This window comes from Scophthalmus maximus, chromosome 17 (assembly GCF_022379125.1).
Source record: "Scophthalmus maximus strain ysfricsl-2021 chromosome 17, ASM2237912v1, whole genome shotgun sequence".
In the NCBI taxonomy this organism is placed as follows: Eukaryota; Metazoa; Chordata; class Actinopteri; order Pleuronectiformes; family Scophthalmidae; genus Scophthalmus; species Scophthalmus maximus.
Genome location: NC_061531.1, coordinates 2,013,359 through 2,034,128, shown reverse-complemented (window position 1 = coordinate 2,034,128; position 20,770 = coordinate 2,013,359). Strand labels below are relative to the sequence as shown.

Here is a 20,770-nt window from a genome sequence, read left to right as displayed (position 1 = left end):
GCCCCTACAAGCCCCAACCTTAACACAAGGGCAGCTTACCTGAGCTGGATACCTAGAACCTCTGTGGGGTAAATGATAAAGTACCCTCTGGAAGTCTGCTAGAAGATGTGAATGCAGCACTACGTACAGTACTACTATGACCATAACTGAGACCAACAGCTGATATACACCACAGCAGCAGTGATCATAGAGATGCTTGACTACAAGATGAACACTGTGCTCCACAGGGAGCAGAATCTCCCCTGGAGAAGAAGGGTAGAGGCCAAGAACAACTACACTGAAGTCGGAAAAAAAAAGTTCTATGACATCAGAAAAAATGTCATCGTTATTTAATCGACTGTCATTTGTCGATACAGTGCAGGATAGTTATCAAAACTTTACTCCAAAACTAATAGACTATCTTGTTGACAGTACAGCAGCCTCATTGAGTATGGATGTTCCCCAAGCAGTCTCGGTCTATAGCAGCATCACTAAGAGATGGTTCAGCTCAAACTATAATCTTTACCAAAGAGGAAGGTGTTAGAGATGTCGTCTGCCTCCTTGGTTCCAGAGGAGAGGAGCCTGGTGGCTGAAGGCTCTGCCTCACATTCCATTTTACACTGTCTGGGAACCACAAGTAGTCCTGAGTTTACAGAGACAAGTGATTTAATGGGATAATATGGAACTATGATATGATCTCTTTTTCTAGTTCCTGTAAGAACTAGTGCTGCTGCATTTTGATTAACTGGAGGCTTTTCACGGACTTATTGGGGCATCCTAGCAGTAATGAATTGCAGTAGTCCAGTCTAGAAGTGACAAATGCATGGACTAGTTTTTCAGCATCCTTTTGAGATTGGATGTTTCTAATGTTCTTGATATTGCGCAGGTGAAAAAAGGCTGTCTGTCCTAGAGACTTGTTTAATGTGTGAGTCAAAGGACATGTCCTGGTCAAAGGTAACTCCAAGGTTCCTCACAGTAGAGCTGGAGGAAAGGTTATACCATCCAAGGTAACTATATGATCAGATAATGTTTCTCTGAGGTGTTCAGTACAATGACCTCAATTATCAGGTCTCCAGTCTCCAGTTTAGCTAATCTGTGTGGAGGAAACCTATGCAGTAGCTGGGAGAACATGCAAACACGACTGAGCATGCAGTGCATTTATCTAAAGAAAACCCAACCCAACAAAATGGTCGATCAGCCTGGCTATTCTGAAAATGTCTGGTTTAGAAATGGGTCTGGTTTGTTGAAACACAGAGGGTGTCAAAGCTCTGTGACAGGAAAGAAATCAACGGCATCCCAAATACTATGATCACAGGTTTATGTTTGTGTGTGTGTGTGTGTGTGTGTATGTGTGTGTGTGTCCAGCTGCTCTACTCCTATGTGGAGAACGTGAAGCGAGTGTCTGCAGGCGTCCTGTGTGAGCTGGCCCTGGACAAACAGTCTGCAGAGCTCATCGACGCAGAGGGAGCGTCAGCACCACTCATGGAGCTGCTGCACTCCAGCAACGAGGGGATAGGTAAAGGACATCACGTGTCAACTCGGCCTCTGCATTTTCATTTTGTGTATTTTTGTACAGTAACCATAGATAGCTTTCAAAGGGATTTCCTTTAAAAAAAAATGGTATCAACTTCCACAACCTGAAAAGACATGAAAATATAATAGGAAATACAGAAAATGTCATAGAGTCAAACAAATAAAGATAAAAATAGTTCAAAATCATTGATATTATTATTATTATTTTTTTTACTTTGAATTGAAGTAGGTGACAATTTTTTGTTTAAAAAAGTAGTTAAAAAATATATTAAGTTATTAATTCAGTAGAAAAAGAGACTTGATACAACAAATGTCACATAAGTTGTGTTCTTTTCTGAGACCAAACAAGCTGTTGTTTTAAATGACTTCAATCATTAAAAAAACAAGTGAGGGAAACTGGAACGGCTTCAACACTGCAAACTTAAAGCACCAAATGGTCCAAATGCCATACCATCTTTAATAATGAAAAAACACCTCAACTATATAATTACACTTCACAATTGCTGGTCTTTTGTCCTGATGGCACTTAGATACAGCATTTCATCTTTTGTTGATTTGAAAATGCTGAAACTTTGAAGCCAATGCACTAGGGGGACCAAATGTGTGATCTCAGGCTTTTTATAATGGTTTGGCCCATAAGTTTGAGTGAAGAGAAATCTTAACGTATATTTTTAATGATTAAATTGGCAAGCCTTCTTCTAGTAAATAATTAGTGACAAATAAATAAATACATCAAATAAAGGTAGCTTTTAGTTGAATTTATAAATGATTGTGACGTCATTGTCTCATTGCAGCCACCTATGCTGCAGCAGTGCTGTTCCGAATTTCAGAGGACAAGAGTTCAGACTACAGGAAGAGAGTGTCAGTCGAGCTAACTCACTCGCTCTTCAAACACGACCCTTCTGCATGGGAGATGGTAAGACCGTGGGAATGCGTGTGTAGAGGTGTAGTTCCAACACCATCCTAAGAAGATGTGAGATACTATGTCTATAATAACGGGAAAAGTGGGGCTATATGTTTAAAAATGTAAATCTGTTGTTCTAACAACATTCAAATCTTGTGGGGAGCATTGTCCCTCACCCTCCGTCATCCCCCCAAAGCTAGTGTCCAACTTCCTCGCTCACTTTCTGCCAAGTCCTCGCAGCAGCTCGTATCAAACCGCTTCCGATTCCCACACACGACCACAATTGTTTTATCCTTCATTTCGGATACAAGGTCGGGACGTCTGGCGACGGTGTAAGGAGGATCTCAAAGCTAATTGGCTTTCGCATCAGCGCGTCACAGGAAAACTTTGTTCAAGTTCAAAAATGTCAACTACTGTGTACGACTACTACTACTGTACAACTACTAGTGAAGTTAATGATGCTTGCATTGACTTTGTATGTAATCTCCTTGCGCGTCACGTTGGGTGAGAACACACCTTAACTTACTTACAGTGCACCTTCTTTGGTTGAGCAAGCAACCAAACAAACTGGCGAAACATGCACTGCTGCTATCACCAGCTTGCTACATAACTTATTAGCTATTAGGCTGCAGCATATTTCAGCATCTGCAGATATCACTCATTCCATACCATTATGGAGGAAATGCAAAAATATAATGACAGAAAGAAAATATGAGGAATATCAACATGTTCATTTAATATGATGTAAAATTGGGAAGAAAAAAATGATTACCGCCCACTATCAGATACTCAGTTTGGATTGGACTGGCAAGATTTCTGCGTGAGGAAATCACTTCCCAATCGAGGTGCTCCAGACCAAGTGTGGCAGAGCAAATTTAAATGAGCTCCCAGAATTCATGTGGGTCCCAGGCTATTAAAATATATCACTCGTCAGCAGCTGTCAATCAAACTGTCTGTAGACGCACACATAGTTCTGAGAATAGAGCTTGTGAGCTTTAGGATATGACGTGGGTGTCATGATTCCGTGTTTTGTACTTCCTGTTTTATTTTGAATTATTTTTTGTACTTCATGTTTCCCTGTCTCGTGTCTGTTCACTTTGTTTTTCCTGTGTCTCCTGCCCCTGTGATTGTCTGCACCTGTTCCTAATGTGTCTCACCTGTGTTCTATTTGCCCCGCCCACCTTGTGTGTATTTAGTCTCTGTGCTTCCCTTTGTCTGTGTCAGATCCTCTGTTGTTTTTCCCCCAGTCTGTCTTGAGTCATCTGTTCCTGTGGTTTTCCCTGGTCGGTTCCTGTTGTCTTCCCCGGTCTGTTTTTGCTGTTTACCCCGAGTCTGTAAAAAAAAAATACACAGAGCAGGGTGGGTGGAAGGGGGGGCCAGGACGGATCCGAAAATAGAAAAGGCGGGAACTGGACAGCGGTCTTGTTGGGGGGGCTCAGCAGGCGTAGGAGCTCTGGGGAACACCCCGGACCTGGCAGGCAGGCAGGCATAACAGTTCTTGGGGACGGCCCGGAGGCTGGGTAGGCAGCCGGGTAGGCAGGCATGACAGTTCTGGGGGACGGCCCGGAGGCTGGGTTGGGCAGGCATGACAGTTCTGTGGGGAGGCCGGGTAGGCAGGCATAACAGTTAGTGCTAGTGGATGACTTGCTACTTAACACACCCTAGCCAACTACTTAACACACTAATAATCTAAAGTAGACTAGCAGTCAGGCTCCTCTAACAGTTAACCTATTATATCACAGAAAACATCCCCTTTGTTATCATTGCTCCCATGAGAATTATCAAATGTCACAATATTTCTAATTTAGATCCTTGCAGATGGCAATCATTGTCACTGACAATATGTCCTAACCCACCCACCTGTATTTCCATGTAAATGCTTCTTTTTACATACTTCTCTTTTTCTTTCTTTATAAGTGGTCTAAATAAGATACATTTATTAATTTCTTTTGCTTTGATTCAGCACTTTCTCCAAGTTCACTTTATCATCAACTTTTCGTTTTCTTTTGTTAGCAATGATTGATGCTTTTTTTTGACTGGTTCTGTGTGTGTGTGTGTGTGTGTGCGCGCATGCGTGCTTAGTGCGTGCGTGTGTGTGTACAAGTGTCTCCAACTCCACTATATCAGTGTGCAAATCCATTATTCTGCTCATCTCCGTCTCTGTCCATTTCTCTCCAGGCCCATACTGCACTTCCTTTGGAGCCTACTTACCTCGCTGATGGTGAGTACTCTTACTCACAGGGAAATACTCCCAGAGCACCGTTTGAATACAATGACACACACGAGATGCATGATGGGAGTTCCCCCAGTGGTCTCGGCCTATAGCAGCATCACTAAGAGATGTTCAGCTCGAACTATACTCTTTATCAAAGAGGAAGGTTTTAGAGATGTGGTTTGCCTCCTGGTTCAAGAGGAGAGGAGCCTGGTGGTTGAAGGCTCTGCCTCCTGTTCTACTTGTACACACTCTCAACCACAAGTAGTCCTGAGTTTACAGAGACAATATGAAACTATGAGCTCTGTAAGATGATGGAGCCTGATTATTAAGGGCTTTGTAGGTGAGGAGCAGGTTGAATTCTTCTCTGAATTCTACAGGAAGCCAGTGCAGAGATGCTAACAGTGGAGAATACAATCTCTTTTTCTAACTGGAGTTTATGGTCTAATCTCTAGTTTCAAGTATTCCTCAATACAGCATGATGTTTGTTTAGTAAACGATGGTCTCATTTAGAGTTAAATAGAAGATGAAGCACATAAGCATGGATACACCGTGATTGACAGAAAGTACTGTCCAATCAGTTGCAGGTGTAGGTGGACGCGCAGTGGACGGTTCCAAAAAAACCAAGATGTTCACAAACCGATGGGTGACCTCACAATGGGTTTCCACTTGGGGGAGACCGAGTCATCTCCACAGCAGTGGGGTTTGTTTGTTGGCTCCACTTTGTGGAAACGTTTGGGTTGGTTATCATTCATCAGAGACCAAGCATGACTCAATAAATTCAAATGGATTTACTTAACAAAACTAGCTAAACTTAACCAAAACAGCAAGCCAACCAAGTCCAACCAAACCAAATGATGCAGACTGACTGCTCAGGAACCTCTGTGTAGTCCCCTGATCAGCCCCTCCTCCGATTGGCCATCACAAATAAGATACATACTTCAAAATGATTCGTCATGCATCAACATCAATTAGTAATTATCAGTCAAGGACATTTCATCTGAGTGATAGTCATGTTACCAGCACTGGGGATTTAATGCAAACAAGAGGGAGAGGGAGAGAGATACTGGAGAGAGCAGTGGTTAACTGTGACATACACATTCACACACATCCGTACACAATATGGAACAACAGAAAATAACAATGTATTTTAGTCATCTAAAAATGTGTATTACTGCTTTTTAAATCATACTTAAAAGAAGTTTAAAATAGTGTGCAAATCACATTTCAAACTCACTTCACAACCAGACTTTAGGAGCAGAGGAGAGGAAGGAAAGAGAACATGGTCATGAAGGAAATGGGGGAGAAAAAGGAGATAGGGAAGGAGAGAATGTGGTTGGAACAAAGGAGAAAAAGGAGTGGAGCTCTCTCTACGTCCTCACTTCATCGTTCTGCTCCTCGCTTTTCCTCATGGTGCATCCAAATCCCTCCATCTCATCATCTTTAATTATTGCTTCAGCCTTCATCCCTTGTGTGTGTGTGTGTGTGTGTGTGTGTGTGAGAGAGAGAGAGAGAGAGAGAGAGAGAGAGCACTGTAGCGTGTGTGTTTAAAGCCCAGATCTCATGTGACATTTTTATAGACGCTTAATCCACTACAGTAGTACTTACTCTCTCTCTCACACACACACACACACACACACATACACACACACACACACACACACACACACACACACACACTCAGAGCGGGGTAATGGAGGTGCTCTCTGAAGGCAGTTATCAGCACCAAATGATCAAATTCATTCAGTGTCTATCTCTCCGTCAGTCCTTTTTGTACATACATTCAACCTCCACTCAGGATACGTGTCCTGCCAAACCTATCACGCCTATACCTGGAAAATGAAAGAAAAAACAAACATGTTTGTTGTCAACGACTTTGATGCTTATTTTTACAAAGGTGAAGAGAGTTATGATAAGGATACTGAATGAACTGAAATAGACATGAAACACTTTGATACAATTCCATGTAACTGAGGACAGGATGATCTCTGGTGTCCATTCATTTTTCTGTACATCCATTGGTACACGTCAAACAGGAAGTGCTAATAGCTAATTCATCAATGTTCACTGCAGCCAGTTAGACTACATGCATCAATGGTGTCTGATGAAAACAAAGTTGAACACAGAAGAGGCCTGAATCTTCAGCTTTAACTCTGGGTTTCAGTCTTAGGAAGCTGGTTCTCGTCTTACCTGTCAACGGCCAAACTACTGACCAGTCAGATCACTGTGAAACCATCATCCGTCATCATTCTATAGGGTCCTGACTGGGACAAAAGAGTTTAGAGTAACGTGACAAAAGTGCAGATAAAGACAAGCTTTCTCCAAAATCGCTTACTGCCCCTTCAACTACATTTGCCATTAGACCTTTGTTAGAACTTGATTGGGAGAAGAACGCACAAGGAGAGGGGCCAGCTGCCTGTAAGACCCTAACCCTGAGCGGACAACCCAGAACCAGAGGGAGTCTGGGCTTTGATCGGTTGGTTGGTCTCACTAAAGAAGTCGATACAGTTGTCATTTCGTATCGTCAGTGAACGTAACGGGAAGGGAAGGACCAACCAGAGAGGGTGTTACAGGATAACATGTGGAAGCACTCGTGTCTTACTGACTGACAGCTTTCTCGGGGTTACTATGCCAACGCTAGCTAGCCTAGCTCACACAGTCGCTCAGTGAAACATGGACATGAGGAGATTTTTGACACTGACGATGAAGCAGTGGCACAGACACGTGCTCATGCTGCTGAGTGGAGAAAACAAGGTGGTGGAGTTAAGAGTTCCAAGTTACTTGAACATGTTGTGAGCGGAGCCTAACAAGTCCTTTACAGTCAACGTGCTTCGCATTGCGCCGTACCAAACGAAACCATTAGCAAAGTTGGGCCTCTCCACATTAGTCTCGTTTTGTCATTTTATTTATCAAATTGAATGGTCTGCCTCTGAAGAACGAGTGATGGCCGCTGCTCGGATCTGAAGCGAGAGGCAGCAGAATATGTTGACGTCTATCTCTGGAATTAAAAGTTGGTGATTGTTGGAACAGTGGAAGAGTTTGTATGAAGTGTGTTTTGCAGTGAAGCCGGTCTTAGTTCTGTGAAAGAGAGAAACTTGAATTCAGAAGGTGTACGGTTGTGTTTTCCACTTTAGTAATGAAAATAGGTGTAAGAATATTCCCCTCATTCCTTGTGTGTGTGTGTGTGTGTGTGTGTGTGTGCATCTCTTTATAATCTCCATCCATGACAGACAGAGCAGAGGAGAGGTAACAAAACACAGAACATAACAGCCATTGTATTATTTTCTGTCATATACTGATAATAGGAATCTGATGTGAAACTCATTTTAATGGAGACACGTTTATGTATTGTCTATATTGTATATGTTCCTGTTTAAGTTGTATTTATTTTACAGTTTTTTTATTTTGTCATCAAAAAGTGATCTTTCTTTATTATTTACCCCTTCAAGTAATCTATGAACGATGTACTTTTACTTTGACTTGAGCACAGATTGCCAGTACTCTACTCACCACTGCATCGTAGCCTCAAACCTTCAAGCCCATTTCATTTTGTTTCAAAAGCAGTTTTTTTGTTTTGTGTCTTGATCTGACTGACACCGTTTTATTAAATAATAGGTGTTCTTTAAAAAGTAAAGTAGAAGCCAGGGTCAGGACTTGCTTAGCATAACATGTGGAAGCAGGGGGAATGGACTATATGTATATATTTCCTTTTGTAGTCTTATTCACCACTCAAAAGTCACATTCACCCATTCACACACATTCACACGCTGTCGAAAGAGCCGTCAGAGGCGATGTGTATCTAACACAAGATGTTTATTTGTATCTCTGTGTCTCAGAACTAGACGGCTCTTACCCTCCCTATGGCTACACTGATCTGCCTCTGGACACCCTGCCACTAGACCCTGACCTCCGTGAGTCCTATATCCCAGACATGACGTACGACCCAAGACAGGCCTACCCGGAACCACTCTAACAGGTAAACACACACAAGTCAGAGACACAGTGTGACAACTGAAGTAATAGGACATATAGCACAGTGTTTTCTTCATTGTGATGATGTTCTAAAGCATGAATAAACATGCTCATACGTGCAGCTTCCTCCTCTCAACGTTGGCCTCTGCTCTGCATGTGTGTAACTCAGGCTGATCTCTGCATACATTCACGAAACAGACTGAGAGCAGAGGAGAGAGAGGAAGATTCTGTCACTCACCCTAATGCTCTGTGTGCTGTTATTGGCTGGGGGCTAAAGGTTGCAGCTCCAAAAAGTCCTGAACGCTGAGAAGAAATTGTATTTTTTTTTAGGACCCAGGGACTGGCTGCAACGATTGTGTTGAAGTTTGTGATATGTTACTTGATGTTAAGAAAACATGAACACGAATGAACACCATGTATAATGATTGACACAGTTGGTGACTGTGACAGTCATCATTGGGCAACTGACAGGCACATTCAATGCCATTTCTTTTAATCTTTTTGAATTTGTTTTTTTCTCTGCAGGAGAATCAATCAAACAAGCTAAAAGAGAAAGAGAGAATGAACAAAGACTCAAAAAAAAGGATGGATGATGGAGACTGGAGGTTTTAATAACAAAGGGAATCAGGTGGACAAACTCTCTATTGGACAATCAAGAACTGCTCCTTTCAAAAAAAGTTTGCTGTCTCTGTAAATGGAAAATAATGTAACTTTGTTATAATGTTTTACTGAGGGGTGAGAGTGGGGTTGTTTGAAGTGTTGAGGCATTGTTACACGGGTAACGTTTTTTCAAGCAATCAGTTAAGGCAAGCATGACTTGTACTTCATGACTCATGACTACCAAATGTGTCATAGATATACAGGCACTTCCCCATATGTGGGCACACGCCTATTAGTCAATGAGAAGCTAAACACAATTCATCACTAAAAAGGATTTACATCTCTGAGAGTTTTTCTAGAAAACACTTGACATTCAACAAGATTAGAACTCATGTCCTATTGCTACCAAATGCTACCCGTGTATCTGAGTCTTAAGTTGCTGTCTTTTCGATGTCTCCTCTGTCTATTTGAACAGTGCACATGTCCCAGGGTGTCCATGTGTGGTCGTTGCATGGTAATATATTGTGAACTCATTGAAATATTCCTTACCTTTACCTATTAAGAAAAAAGTGACCCCTGGATTTTATTAAGTATTTCAATTATGCCAACCTAAAACAACCTTAGCCCAGAACTGGACCACCAGTCCCACCTTGTCCGAGCCTCACTTTCACTGAGCGTTATCTATTTTGTCAGAATGTCTGACAAACAGTTGGACCCAATCTCACTATACAGTTGGACCCACAGCTCTCTGATCACGTAGTAGACATCTTTGTGGGTGCCATGGACTAATGACTTGTGTATTAGAGCTGTGCCGATAATAGAAACCTGTCAATAAGTATGTGTCAAAGGAAAGATGGAAGTCACTGGTTCCAGTCAACAACAGCAGCCGTAGCCTGCAATGATAATAAAGCACAACTGCAATGTCTTATTAATTCCTGTGGCAATCTACCACAGCGATACTGTTCTTGAATTTGAACGTCATTAAAGTAAAGACATTTCACATTGCTATAATTTCCTTTCATGTGTGCATTTACAACTGAATGAAAACTTATTTAAAGGGCAGACATTTATTTTTTTGTCTTTGATAAGAAAATCAATTGTTTTTCACTGTGATGTGAAATCTCCGTACCACATTACACAGCCGGCCCACATTTCGTCAAGAGTTTTTCATTGTCAAAACTCTTGACGTGCTTTCATTAATATACAAATGGTTAACTACATGTCCTTTGGAGAAATATTTTCATAGAATTCTGACAAAGTAAGTGCATACATGCAAAGGAAATACAAATAATTATGTTTATTGTATCTTCCATTGTATCTCACCCATCACCACAGTAAAGGTTATTATTCTGTTGATCCTGGACATGAAAATTCTGAGATCTGATGATGGGTCAGTTTCACAGTACTGTTAGCTTAGGCTAACACTGCACATCAGCTGGTTGGCAAGTTGGGATGTTATGGTCCTATTATAGTCACTGCAGTGAAATGTGAACAAGCAGTGTGTTGTGATGGTCAAACTGGTTACCAGCCCCCGGCCTGCAAGAGCCCTTTTCACTGCACCACTTAACACTGATGCTGGATTCTTCTTGATTGCCACTGTATTTACAGACTCGAATATTTCAGATGAATTTGATTCCACCTGGTCCAGCTTACTGTTGGTATGTTTCCTCTTGTCATCCATGCTTGATTAATCACAGTCTGTGGAAAACACAAACAGAACTGTGGAAACATACTTGTAAGTTTTTAGGTTAGTGCAGGACAGAGTATGAATATGCGTCCCACAATTTTAACTTTAAAGACGAGGAATTGGAAAGATGCACCACTGTGTTGAACCACACACTTTTTAAACTCAAAACTTCAGATATTGCATTTGAAAAGAAAAAAGTAGACAGTATTGTACATTATTACATAATGAAAGCACATTTGTTTATTATCCTGTGGTCCATATGACTTGTGAGTGTGTGTTTGTGTGTGTGTGTGTGTGTGTGAAACTAATTGTGCACTGTGGAGTGGAGAGAGAGAGAGGAAAAATCTATCAGCAGTGCCTCCTGCTGGTTCTTTTCATTCAGATGAAAATCCTAATTCACATATTTCTTCTGGTAACACTGAAAACTTCACAGCATGAACTGAACAGAAACGATGTAAGTATTTTTATAACTCTAAACTATAAAATATGATGATATGACAACGAGACAAAAATATTATGATCACTCACAGATGAGTGAAGTGAATAACGTGATTATGTCGAGGTCTGTGATGAATTGGACAGTCAGTGAACAGATGGTTCTCAATGTGTTGGAGATTGGAAAATGTGCAGTTCAGATGTGCGCTATGATGACAAGAGCAACAACTGGGCTTGGTGCATCTCCAACAAGGTCAGCAGTGGTGAGGAACTACCAACAGTGGGTGGGCTGTGTTATGAGAGTGCACCTGCCACAGTAATCGTTTGGCTCACCAGTGTATTATACTGTCATCTCTACTTGGTGGACAGAATGTTAACTTTCCTCACCTGTCCATTTGGAAAAAGGGATGGGATGGTGGAAGGAACAGGAGAGATGGGAGAGAGATGAATGCCAAAGAGATTATTTTTGTGATGATAATCATTTTGTGCCTGCTTGTTGTCTTGCTCAGCAGGAAGTGGAGTGTTCTGGAGACAGACTGTACAGACATTTGAGGGGGCGAGGGTTTAAACGAACAAATATGAGGAAAGAAGTCCAGCATGTAAGGATGAAAGCACAGCCCACGATCCTCCGCTGAACAGGAGGATTTTGGTGGTTTTCAGGTGTCTTTATTATTTTGATTATGGAGTCACTACTATTTGCCCAATTGCTCCTGGTATTAACATGTGACCTAGCCTGGGACCCAGACGAATTCTGGGAGCTCTTGCCGGTCCAATCACAACTGATTATCTGATAGTGGGCGGGGTTTATACCATGAGGCGGAGAGAAGCGACTTTTGTAAACAACCAAGACTGCTGATGATGAATGAGCATTTGACTTAAAATGTCTGTTTTCACATTTCTCCCAAAAAAACGACAGTGGTTCACAGACATTGTGGAATCATCATCGCAACATGTCCTCTCTGCTCTCGTCTGTTGACATTTTCGCCTCGCTCAGCAGACGGCACATGATTCATTACTATCCAATTGTGTCAGGAGACATTTTGGTCTGCGTCCGGTGGTAACGCCTCTTGGAAATCGAAAATGAACTGAGAGGTCCCAGACTAATACGCATTTGAGTATTAGTGTGGCTATGCCAGGCTACATGTGACCTGTATCTGGATGTATTATCTGGATAATGACTACATATCCACGGGTCTTTGCATTTACACCTGGTATTAATTGTAATGTAAATGAGTTATACAGGGCTGGCTGACTTGTCAACAAGGAGAGGAAAGACAAACTCAGCTTGATGTGCTAGCTAATGCTACAGCCACTAGCTGTAGCTTTGCCAGGCTGTTTTGAGTTACCAGAAAGAGACATAGTTGCGATAACGCTGCACAGATTGCATTTACACTGACTGACACACAACCACCTCGCCTCTAAATGTGGTCTTACTGATCCTGCCACATTACCAATGTGTTTTGCATGCATTAACACGTTAACATATCCATTTCCTAACCCAGAGAACAACAGTGAGTGGGCTGTACCAAACACACAAAACAAGTGTCCACCAGGTAGCAAACAGCAAACATGCTGACATGAGTGGAGATGCATGCAGAACACAATGCAGTTGGGTTAGGCAGACCACAACTGGGAAGTGCTGGGAGGATCCCCTGCCACTGAATGTAAATGACATCAGTACAGTTCGGTTTCATGATTTAAAAGACAAATTATAACAAATTATAAAATTGCAGACCATAAGGCCCCACAGTTCCCTTGAATTCCACCAGGCCTCATCAAATTGCATACAGTCATAGATATCAGTCCCCTGAATGTGCCTGGTTGTTTTCATCAAAGTCCATGGATTATTCCCTGGGAAATCAGTGAAAATGTCAATATCTTGCAATGTTAAAGAAAGTGATGAAAAAAACCTGTATCCGCCCCTTTGTCCTCCAAAATGTAATGGGTTCTTTCTTGTCCTATGTCCCATCTTTCCATGTTCAACGTTTTGGAAATTGGTTCTGCAGTTTCTGCATAATCTTGCTGACAAAGACACAAAGAAATGGATAGGGGCAAAAACAGATGTATACATCAGAGCCCATCAAATCAGGAGGGAGTGCAAAGGTCATGTGACCAGTGGCATGATCCCACGACCAATGGTAGTAGTCAAATGTGTCCGGAGGCATTTTGGATTACAATCCATATCATGGTCCTCCAATGGCTGGGCTCAGTTTAAAGCTTGTGGGCTGAGTGTCTCAATAAAAACTAAGTCAATGCTTATTTATACATTTGATATCACCTGCCAAAGGTAATATTCACAAATATTACTGCAGCAATTTTCTTCATGTTAGCATATCAGAAACGGAAGCGTCATTGCTTGGCCTGGCTCTTTTCTCCCTTGTTGGAAAAATAATAAATTCAGGGAGGAAGACAAGAAGAATCTGAAGTGAAATGTGTAGGTTATCACCCCAGTTGGGTATGGTCAGGTTTGTTTGTTCCACTTGTGACTTGACGTGGTTTAGGGGTTGTTGCAGATTATGCAGAAACTGCAAGCAGGATCATTAGACTTGGTGCAGTTACTTTTTGAAAGTGTCCATCCCTAATTGCTGTTTATTACCCAATTGAACAATCAAGCAGAACAGATGGTGTGGTAAAACAAAGGAAAATGGTGAGAAATTGTGTAGAATAGGGGGCATATTAAATGTTGATATGCATTTCTATGGAAACAACTTTTTGTTCCAAGCTTTTTTAAATTATAATTTCAAATAAATTACATAAGCCCATTGACATTTCCTGCGATTTCAATTCACTGCATTCTCTGCATCTACAGTTAAAGTCAGGCAAAAGGTTAAGGTTAGGCAAACATCATAGTTGTGGTGAAAAAGGTGAACACTCATAACTGGTCTCTGTCAGGACTCCAGCAGGAAAGTCCAAAGTGCTGTGGAATCATCCAAAGATTCCAAAACCAACGAGCTGTTCAATAGATTGAATAAAATATTCAGTCTGCTTCACTTTTTGAAAAACCTTGTTGTGCATAAAAGTGAGCCTGATTACCTTAATTGTAAATGGATAATGGATACTTAATGCGTCACGATGACAAGGTGAAGAGAACTTTGATTTTATTCTGTATTCTGTTACCCAGACGTCCTTTGGTGGCAGATACAGCTTCCATTCTTCTTGGGTAAGTCTCTACCAGCTGGATTTGGGCAGTTTATCCTTTTCTTCCTGACATATCCTCTCAGGTGCCATCTGATTGGATGAACTCACATTTTTAAGTCTCTCTGCAGAAGTTCAAATTTTTTTTGAAGTCTGGACTTATAGGCCAGTGTGACTCCACTTTTGTTCCAGATGTAAACTCCAGGTCAACATAAAGATTTATGGTGAACCATCGCCACAGAGTCAGGCCATGTGCACGCTGGAGCAAGTTTTGTTCAATGAACAAACAACAAGTTCTTAAGTGGAAGATTACAACATGAATTGTGCTGAGAAAAAGTAAAATATAGTGGATGCCCAAAAATATGTGATGTCTCAAGATGTTTTCTTGTCTGTACTGCAGAACACAGTAACTTACACCCTTGTCGCATTTTTTTGATCAGGAAATTAACGTTTGTACATTTAGGTGTGCAAACAACAATAGCACAAAAGCTACAATGCATGCTGTTTGCTGTGGATGTTCAACAACCATGGCTTTATGATATTTTCTTCAAAATTTAAACCAAAGCTTTTGTCATTGGAAAAGTATCTTCAAATTTAGCCCTGATTTCCAATCATTATTTTAATGATATCCACTTGAAAATGCAGTTTCCCATGAAGTTTACAGAGTACATCCATGTACCCTAAAATACTCTTCATTTTGGACAGTTTGTGATTTTAGCACCACACACAGTGATCCCTGGTAGGGTCTTTAGAGAAAATGTATAGAATAATTATTCATCTATTGTGATGGTCAGGGTGTCACTTCAACATCTGAAGCTTTACTATCCTGAATATGAGAGACAATGAGAATATGAGAGTCCACAGAACAGCTTCAGTGTTTGTAATGAGCCTGTTTGACCACTGGATGGTGATACAACACTGACGCGCTGCTCACTCCTGTATCAGACAGAAAAACACTTTCCATCAATTTGTGATGAGAATTACAGAATTGCTGTCATCATGACAAAGAACAAACAGCTCAGTTTCTCATCAAAACGAGAATATTTTTGGACACAATCCTTTTCATGTTATTATTATAGATTTTCCCATTATAACTAGATACCAAAATGTGATCTTGTTTTATCAAAATTCTTGCAATTCATGAAAGCAACATATCTTGTGTTACAAACACCCAAGCAGTGTTTTGCCTCTGGTTCAGGGGTGGTGGTTATGCAGCACTGAATATTTTGGGACATAATAATGATAAACTTTATTTATATAGCACTTCCGGACACATTGATCATGTCAAAGTGGATCACGTTTAAGATACAAAAATGTTCTCACATCAGTGCACACCTGTACACCAGCAGAAAAATCTAAAAGGAAGTTAGTGAGAGGCAGACAGTCAAAGAAGGTGAAGAAGCAACAACTTCGTTGTGAACCTGGGAAAATAATGGAAATTTCTACGTTCCTGTCCTCTGGAAGTTTGTTCCACAGACTAAGGGGCTGAGTGGGTTAAATCAGCATCAAAGATAATTCAAAGATTCCTGGCCTGCTTACTACTACAAGCCCCGTCTTTGTTTGCCTTTTCTTTGCCTGCTCCTGGATCACTTACCTCACCAAACAATATTCAGCCATGCTCAACCACCATCACCACATGTTCCATTGTGGATCTCTGGCTGGACTCCTACTTTGGAAACAGACTGTCACAGACTCCCAAGTTGGAGCAGGTATAGTTTATGGTCCAAGGACAGAACCTTACAGTTCTACCGAATCTGGACCTAATGTATCATGCTTTGAATTGAAATAATCAATTGACAGATGTAAATATGAAAAACAAATCTTTTTTGTTCATGTTGGCAGCGATACCCAGCTGTAATGATTTGAGCAATTTGAGTGTAAAGTTGTCCATTGAAAAGAATTTGAATTAAACAAAATTACAGAACAAAATGTACATCTTTATTCTCTTTATAGTCATATAAATTGCCAGCATACATACACAAACATACAAACGCACACACACAGTCACATGTACATCACATACATTTCTTTTTGACGTGCAGGATTTGATCATGATCACGTGGTAGTCCACGTCTGAGAACACAACTTCGACCGCTTAATTTGACTCTTTCACTGATCGTTGGGATTACTTCTACTTTGTTGTTTTTAGTTTTGAAATTATCCATTTTAATGATCGTGTTGTTGTCACTCATGGATTGATTTGGATTAAAACGACTGTGTGTGTACACTGCAAACCTCACTACTCACATTTAATGTAGGATGTGCACCGTCTGAAGTCTGAGCTTCAGGAAATGGATCAGCGGATTCTCAGGATTTGCCTCTATAGCATCCTCACAAGCACAGCATATTTCTGTCATGCTGCCCTGTAGTCTTGGTGTCCTGGTGAACCTATCACGGTCCTCCCCAGTATCACCATTGGAGTCGGCCTCTGTGAACATTTTGGTCAGAGGTGGTACGTCGCAGCCACAGGAGGGACTTGGCCGGTGAGAGAGTTTCTCCACAATCTCCTCTGACTCTTTCCACATGCCTCAGGGATCTGACAGATGAGGCCTTGATCCATCCCAATGATGCTCCTGCATTCCCAGCTCCATCTTAGCCAGCGGACCTAATTCCGGTGATGGCTCCTCCCATCCCCAATGCATCTCCTCCACCTGTGACCAGCGGCTGTCGGGCAGCTCGTCGTTCCTGTGCTGGCAGGAACCACCGATAGAGGATGCTGTAAGAGTCTGTCATCCGACATTCAGGTGGTCTTTCTGTACCTCGTGGTGGGCCATCTCACGCAGGTCCAATGGATAAGGCCACCCGGCCAAGTCCTTCATTGACAACACAGACGGTGGCACCATCTCCTCCCCCCCCACTACACTAATCATCGAAGATTCCATAATCAGGAACATGTGCTCCTTTAAGGCCATCACACACTGCTTCCCTGGTGCCACAGTCCCCGTCATTGTGGACAAACTTTTGGATTTACTCCCATCTCTCCCGACCTCCATCACAAGAATAGTGCTGCATGTGGGGACGAACGCTTAACATCCCGTCGGGAGTCAGAGCTCAACAAGAAAGATTTTAATCTCCTTTTAAATTTTTTAAAAGACCGTAAGTCTTTTTCCTGGCTTAGGTCCGTGTGCAGATCTCACAACTTGCTTTTTATTGTTTAAACTTGTTTTGGGACCTGGCCTCACTCTTCAAAAGGGACAGGATTCCCCCAAACAATCCTAGCAGCTAACATGTGGTCCAGTCCTCCCAACATGCATGACTGTTTACACAGCACAAGCCCACCTGGGAACTCCCTGCCCCTTCTCTTCTTCTGCTCTCATCTCAGGATACCCTCTCAGGCACTAGCCCCCTCTACTGTCCTCCCCCGACAAGTATCTATACACCGTTATCTCATATTCCAGTAGCTGCACCAACCTTCTTAACTACAGTAGCCACAGTGTCCAGACAAAGGACACTTTTCAGTTTAACGCCATCCCAGTTACCATTGGTAACAGGCAACATGTTAGACCCTTCAACCATCAGCTAAAATATGCTACCCGTGGTATAACTAAAAATAATCTTATCTCCAGTACAACCTATGACAACATTATGATATTAGGAGATTTTAATCTACATGTGGATAATGCAGCTGACTGTAGAGCTGCTGGGTTCCTAAAAATCTTAAACTATGTACTTTATTCAACACATTAAAGAGCCGAGACACAACCATGGTCACATGCTTGATCTAATTCTTACTCATGGCCTGAGGATTGATGTATGTATGTATATTTGACCTGGAAAATCTCAGACCATTACTGTATATTTTTCACTGCATTATTATCATCATCCAGCTTTGAACAGGTCGTTAGAAAACATTATCTTACCCCCAGAAGTTAAATAATTTGAACAACATACAACCTCGAATCCTTCTGTCCTTTTGTGACGATCTAGTCAACACTTTTAACAATAAGTTAAAGATTACCATTGACACTATAGCACCAGCCAAACTTAAGAAGACAAAAATCTTAACAGAAACCACCATGGAGAACAGGGGATATTATTAACCTAAAGAAAAACTGTAGGAGACCTGAACGCCAATGGAGATAAACTAAGCTGCAAGTCCACTATGAAATTTTTAAAGAATACCTCGCCAAATTCAACAGAGCAATTTCAAATACAAGACAAGATCATTTCTCAAAGCTGATTTCTAATGATCATAATAATCCAAGATTATCTTTTTCAACGATTGATAGCCTCATAAATCCAGCCCAAAAAAGCCAAACTTTGTTCTCCTTATTATCAAAAAAGCATTTTTAGGGACAAAATGGAGAAAATCATGCTGGACATAAACCATGTTTTACAGGGTGAGCGTGAGCCTTCGGATCTTCTCGGATGCTTCCCCTCTGCCTAAGACTACAATGAATGTTTTTGCTGCTATTGATAAGGAAACAAATTATGTAAAGAAAGAAGTTATGTAACTAAAACCCTCTACCTGTTCACTTGACCCCATACCCACCAACTTTTTAAGAACGTCTTTAACTGACTAGAGGATGAAGTTTTACAAATTGCAAATTACTCCTTGCTCACTGGAACCTTCCCCCAGGCACTGAAAAGTGCAGTTGTGAAACCCTTTCTAAATAAAAATCACCTGGATCTTTTTGTACTTAATGATTTCAGGCCTATTTCAGACCTTTCCTTTTTAAGTAAAATTCTCGAGAAGCTGGTTTTCCCACAACTAAATGACTATCTTAGTAACAGTGGTACACTTGAGAAATTCCAATCTGGTTGTCGTCCGCACCATAGCACTAAGACAGCACTAGTTAAAATAGTAAATGACTTAAGCATGGATATGGATGTCAATTAACTTTCAATATTAGTACTCTTAGATTTAAGCGCTGCATTTGATACAGTTGACCATGACATCCTCATCAACAGATTACAGAATTGTGTTGATCTCTATGGCTTAGTTTTGGAAAGGTTTAGGTCTTATCTGTCTGGCAGAGCTTTCTCGGTCTCCCGTGGTGAACACTTCTCAGCTAACACTAGCATAACGTCTTGGGTTCCTCAGGGCTCCATTTTAGGACCTATGTTGTTCAGTCTCTATATGCTGCCACCAGGAAACATTATCAGAGAACATGGGATACATTGTCATAGCTATGCCGATGATACACAACTGTACATTTCTTTATCACCCAATGATATCAGTCCTATTGATGATCTAGTTCAGTTATATTGGTCATATCAACTTATGGATGTCCCACAAAGTCCTGAAATTGAACAATGATAAGACTGATGCTTTAATAATCGGACCAAAGGTCCAGAGAGAGAAACTTTGCAATCATTTTAAATCTCTTGCAAAAAAACACCAAGCCACTGACAAAAAAATCTATCATCAGTAACATCACTAACAATGATTTTTATTACCTCAGAAATATGTTTCTCTCCCATTCAGATACTGATACTTATTATCACTAGAAGGTTAGATTACTGCAATGCTCTCTTCGCTGGACTACCTAATAAAATTATAAATAATCTACAGATCATCCAGAATGCAGCAGCCCGTGTACTGACTAAGACCAGAAAGAGAGCATACAACACTCCTGTTTTAAAGTCTCTCCCTTGGTTGCCTGTCAGTTTTAGAATTGATTTTAAGATCCTTTTATTTGTTTTTAAATCATTCAACGGTATTGTGTCTGAATACCTATCTGACATGCTTTCAGTGTATACCCCATCAAGACCTCTCAGGTACTCTTACACTGATCTTTGTTACCCGGGGCAAAGACAAAGAAATACCGGGAGGCAGCATTTAGAGTATATGGTCCTCGCCTCTGGCACAACCTACCTCAGGAGCTCAGGGTATCCCATCCATTAACATTAACCCTAAAAACATACATTCTTTCTCCTCCCTTCTTATTTCTCTTATTTATATTGAATATATGACGTGTTTTTATGTTATGCATTGATTTGTATATTTTATTTTTTATGTATGTTTGTATGTCAAAACGTAACTTTTATGTAAGCTATGTGGGCTACCATGTATGTACTATGCATTTGTATCATATCACATTTCATATTGCCCCGTTTTTATTTTCTGTTCAACACTTTGTATTGCAATTTTGCACGAAAGGCGCTATATAAATAAAGTTTGATTGATTGATTGATGTAATATGTTGAATGAAACATTTTGGCATGTTCAGCTGACCTACTATTATACACTGTATTTTTTAGAAATACTGAGGTCCCAGTTCCTCACCACTATCACACTAACCTGACCACATACCAACACAGTTTTGACCGACCTGAGATACTAAATGATGATTCCAAACATTCTCCATAC

At 41.0% G+C, this 20,770-nt stretch overlaps 1 protein-coding gene across 3 annotated transcripts in view; it reads left to right on the top strand.

Annotated features, from left to right (window-relative positions):
• jupb (junction plakoglobin b) overlaps positions 1 to 10,561 on the top strand; it is a 127,912-nt gene extending 117,351 nt beyond the window's left edge. For all 3 annotated transcript variants that reach the window (XM_035616138.1, XM_035616137.1, XM_035616135.1), the window contains 5 exons: positions 1,345 to 1,495; positions 2,307 to 2,428; positions 4,595 to 4,637; positions 8,465 to 8,604; positions 9,126 to 10,561. In XM_035616138.1, the coding sequence (XP_035472031.1) occupies positions 1,345 to 1,495; positions 2,307 to 2,428; positions 4,595 to 4,637; positions 8,465 to 8,601 (453 nt within the window). In that variant the 3' untranslated portion in view covers positions 8,602 to 8,604; positions 9,126 to 10,561. The remainder of the gene's footprint in view (positions 1 to 1,344; positions 1,496 to 2,306; positions 2,429 to 4,594; positions 4,638 to 8,464; positions 8,605 to 9,125) is intronic.
• Positions 10,562 to 20,770: the final 10,209 nt, after the last annotated feature.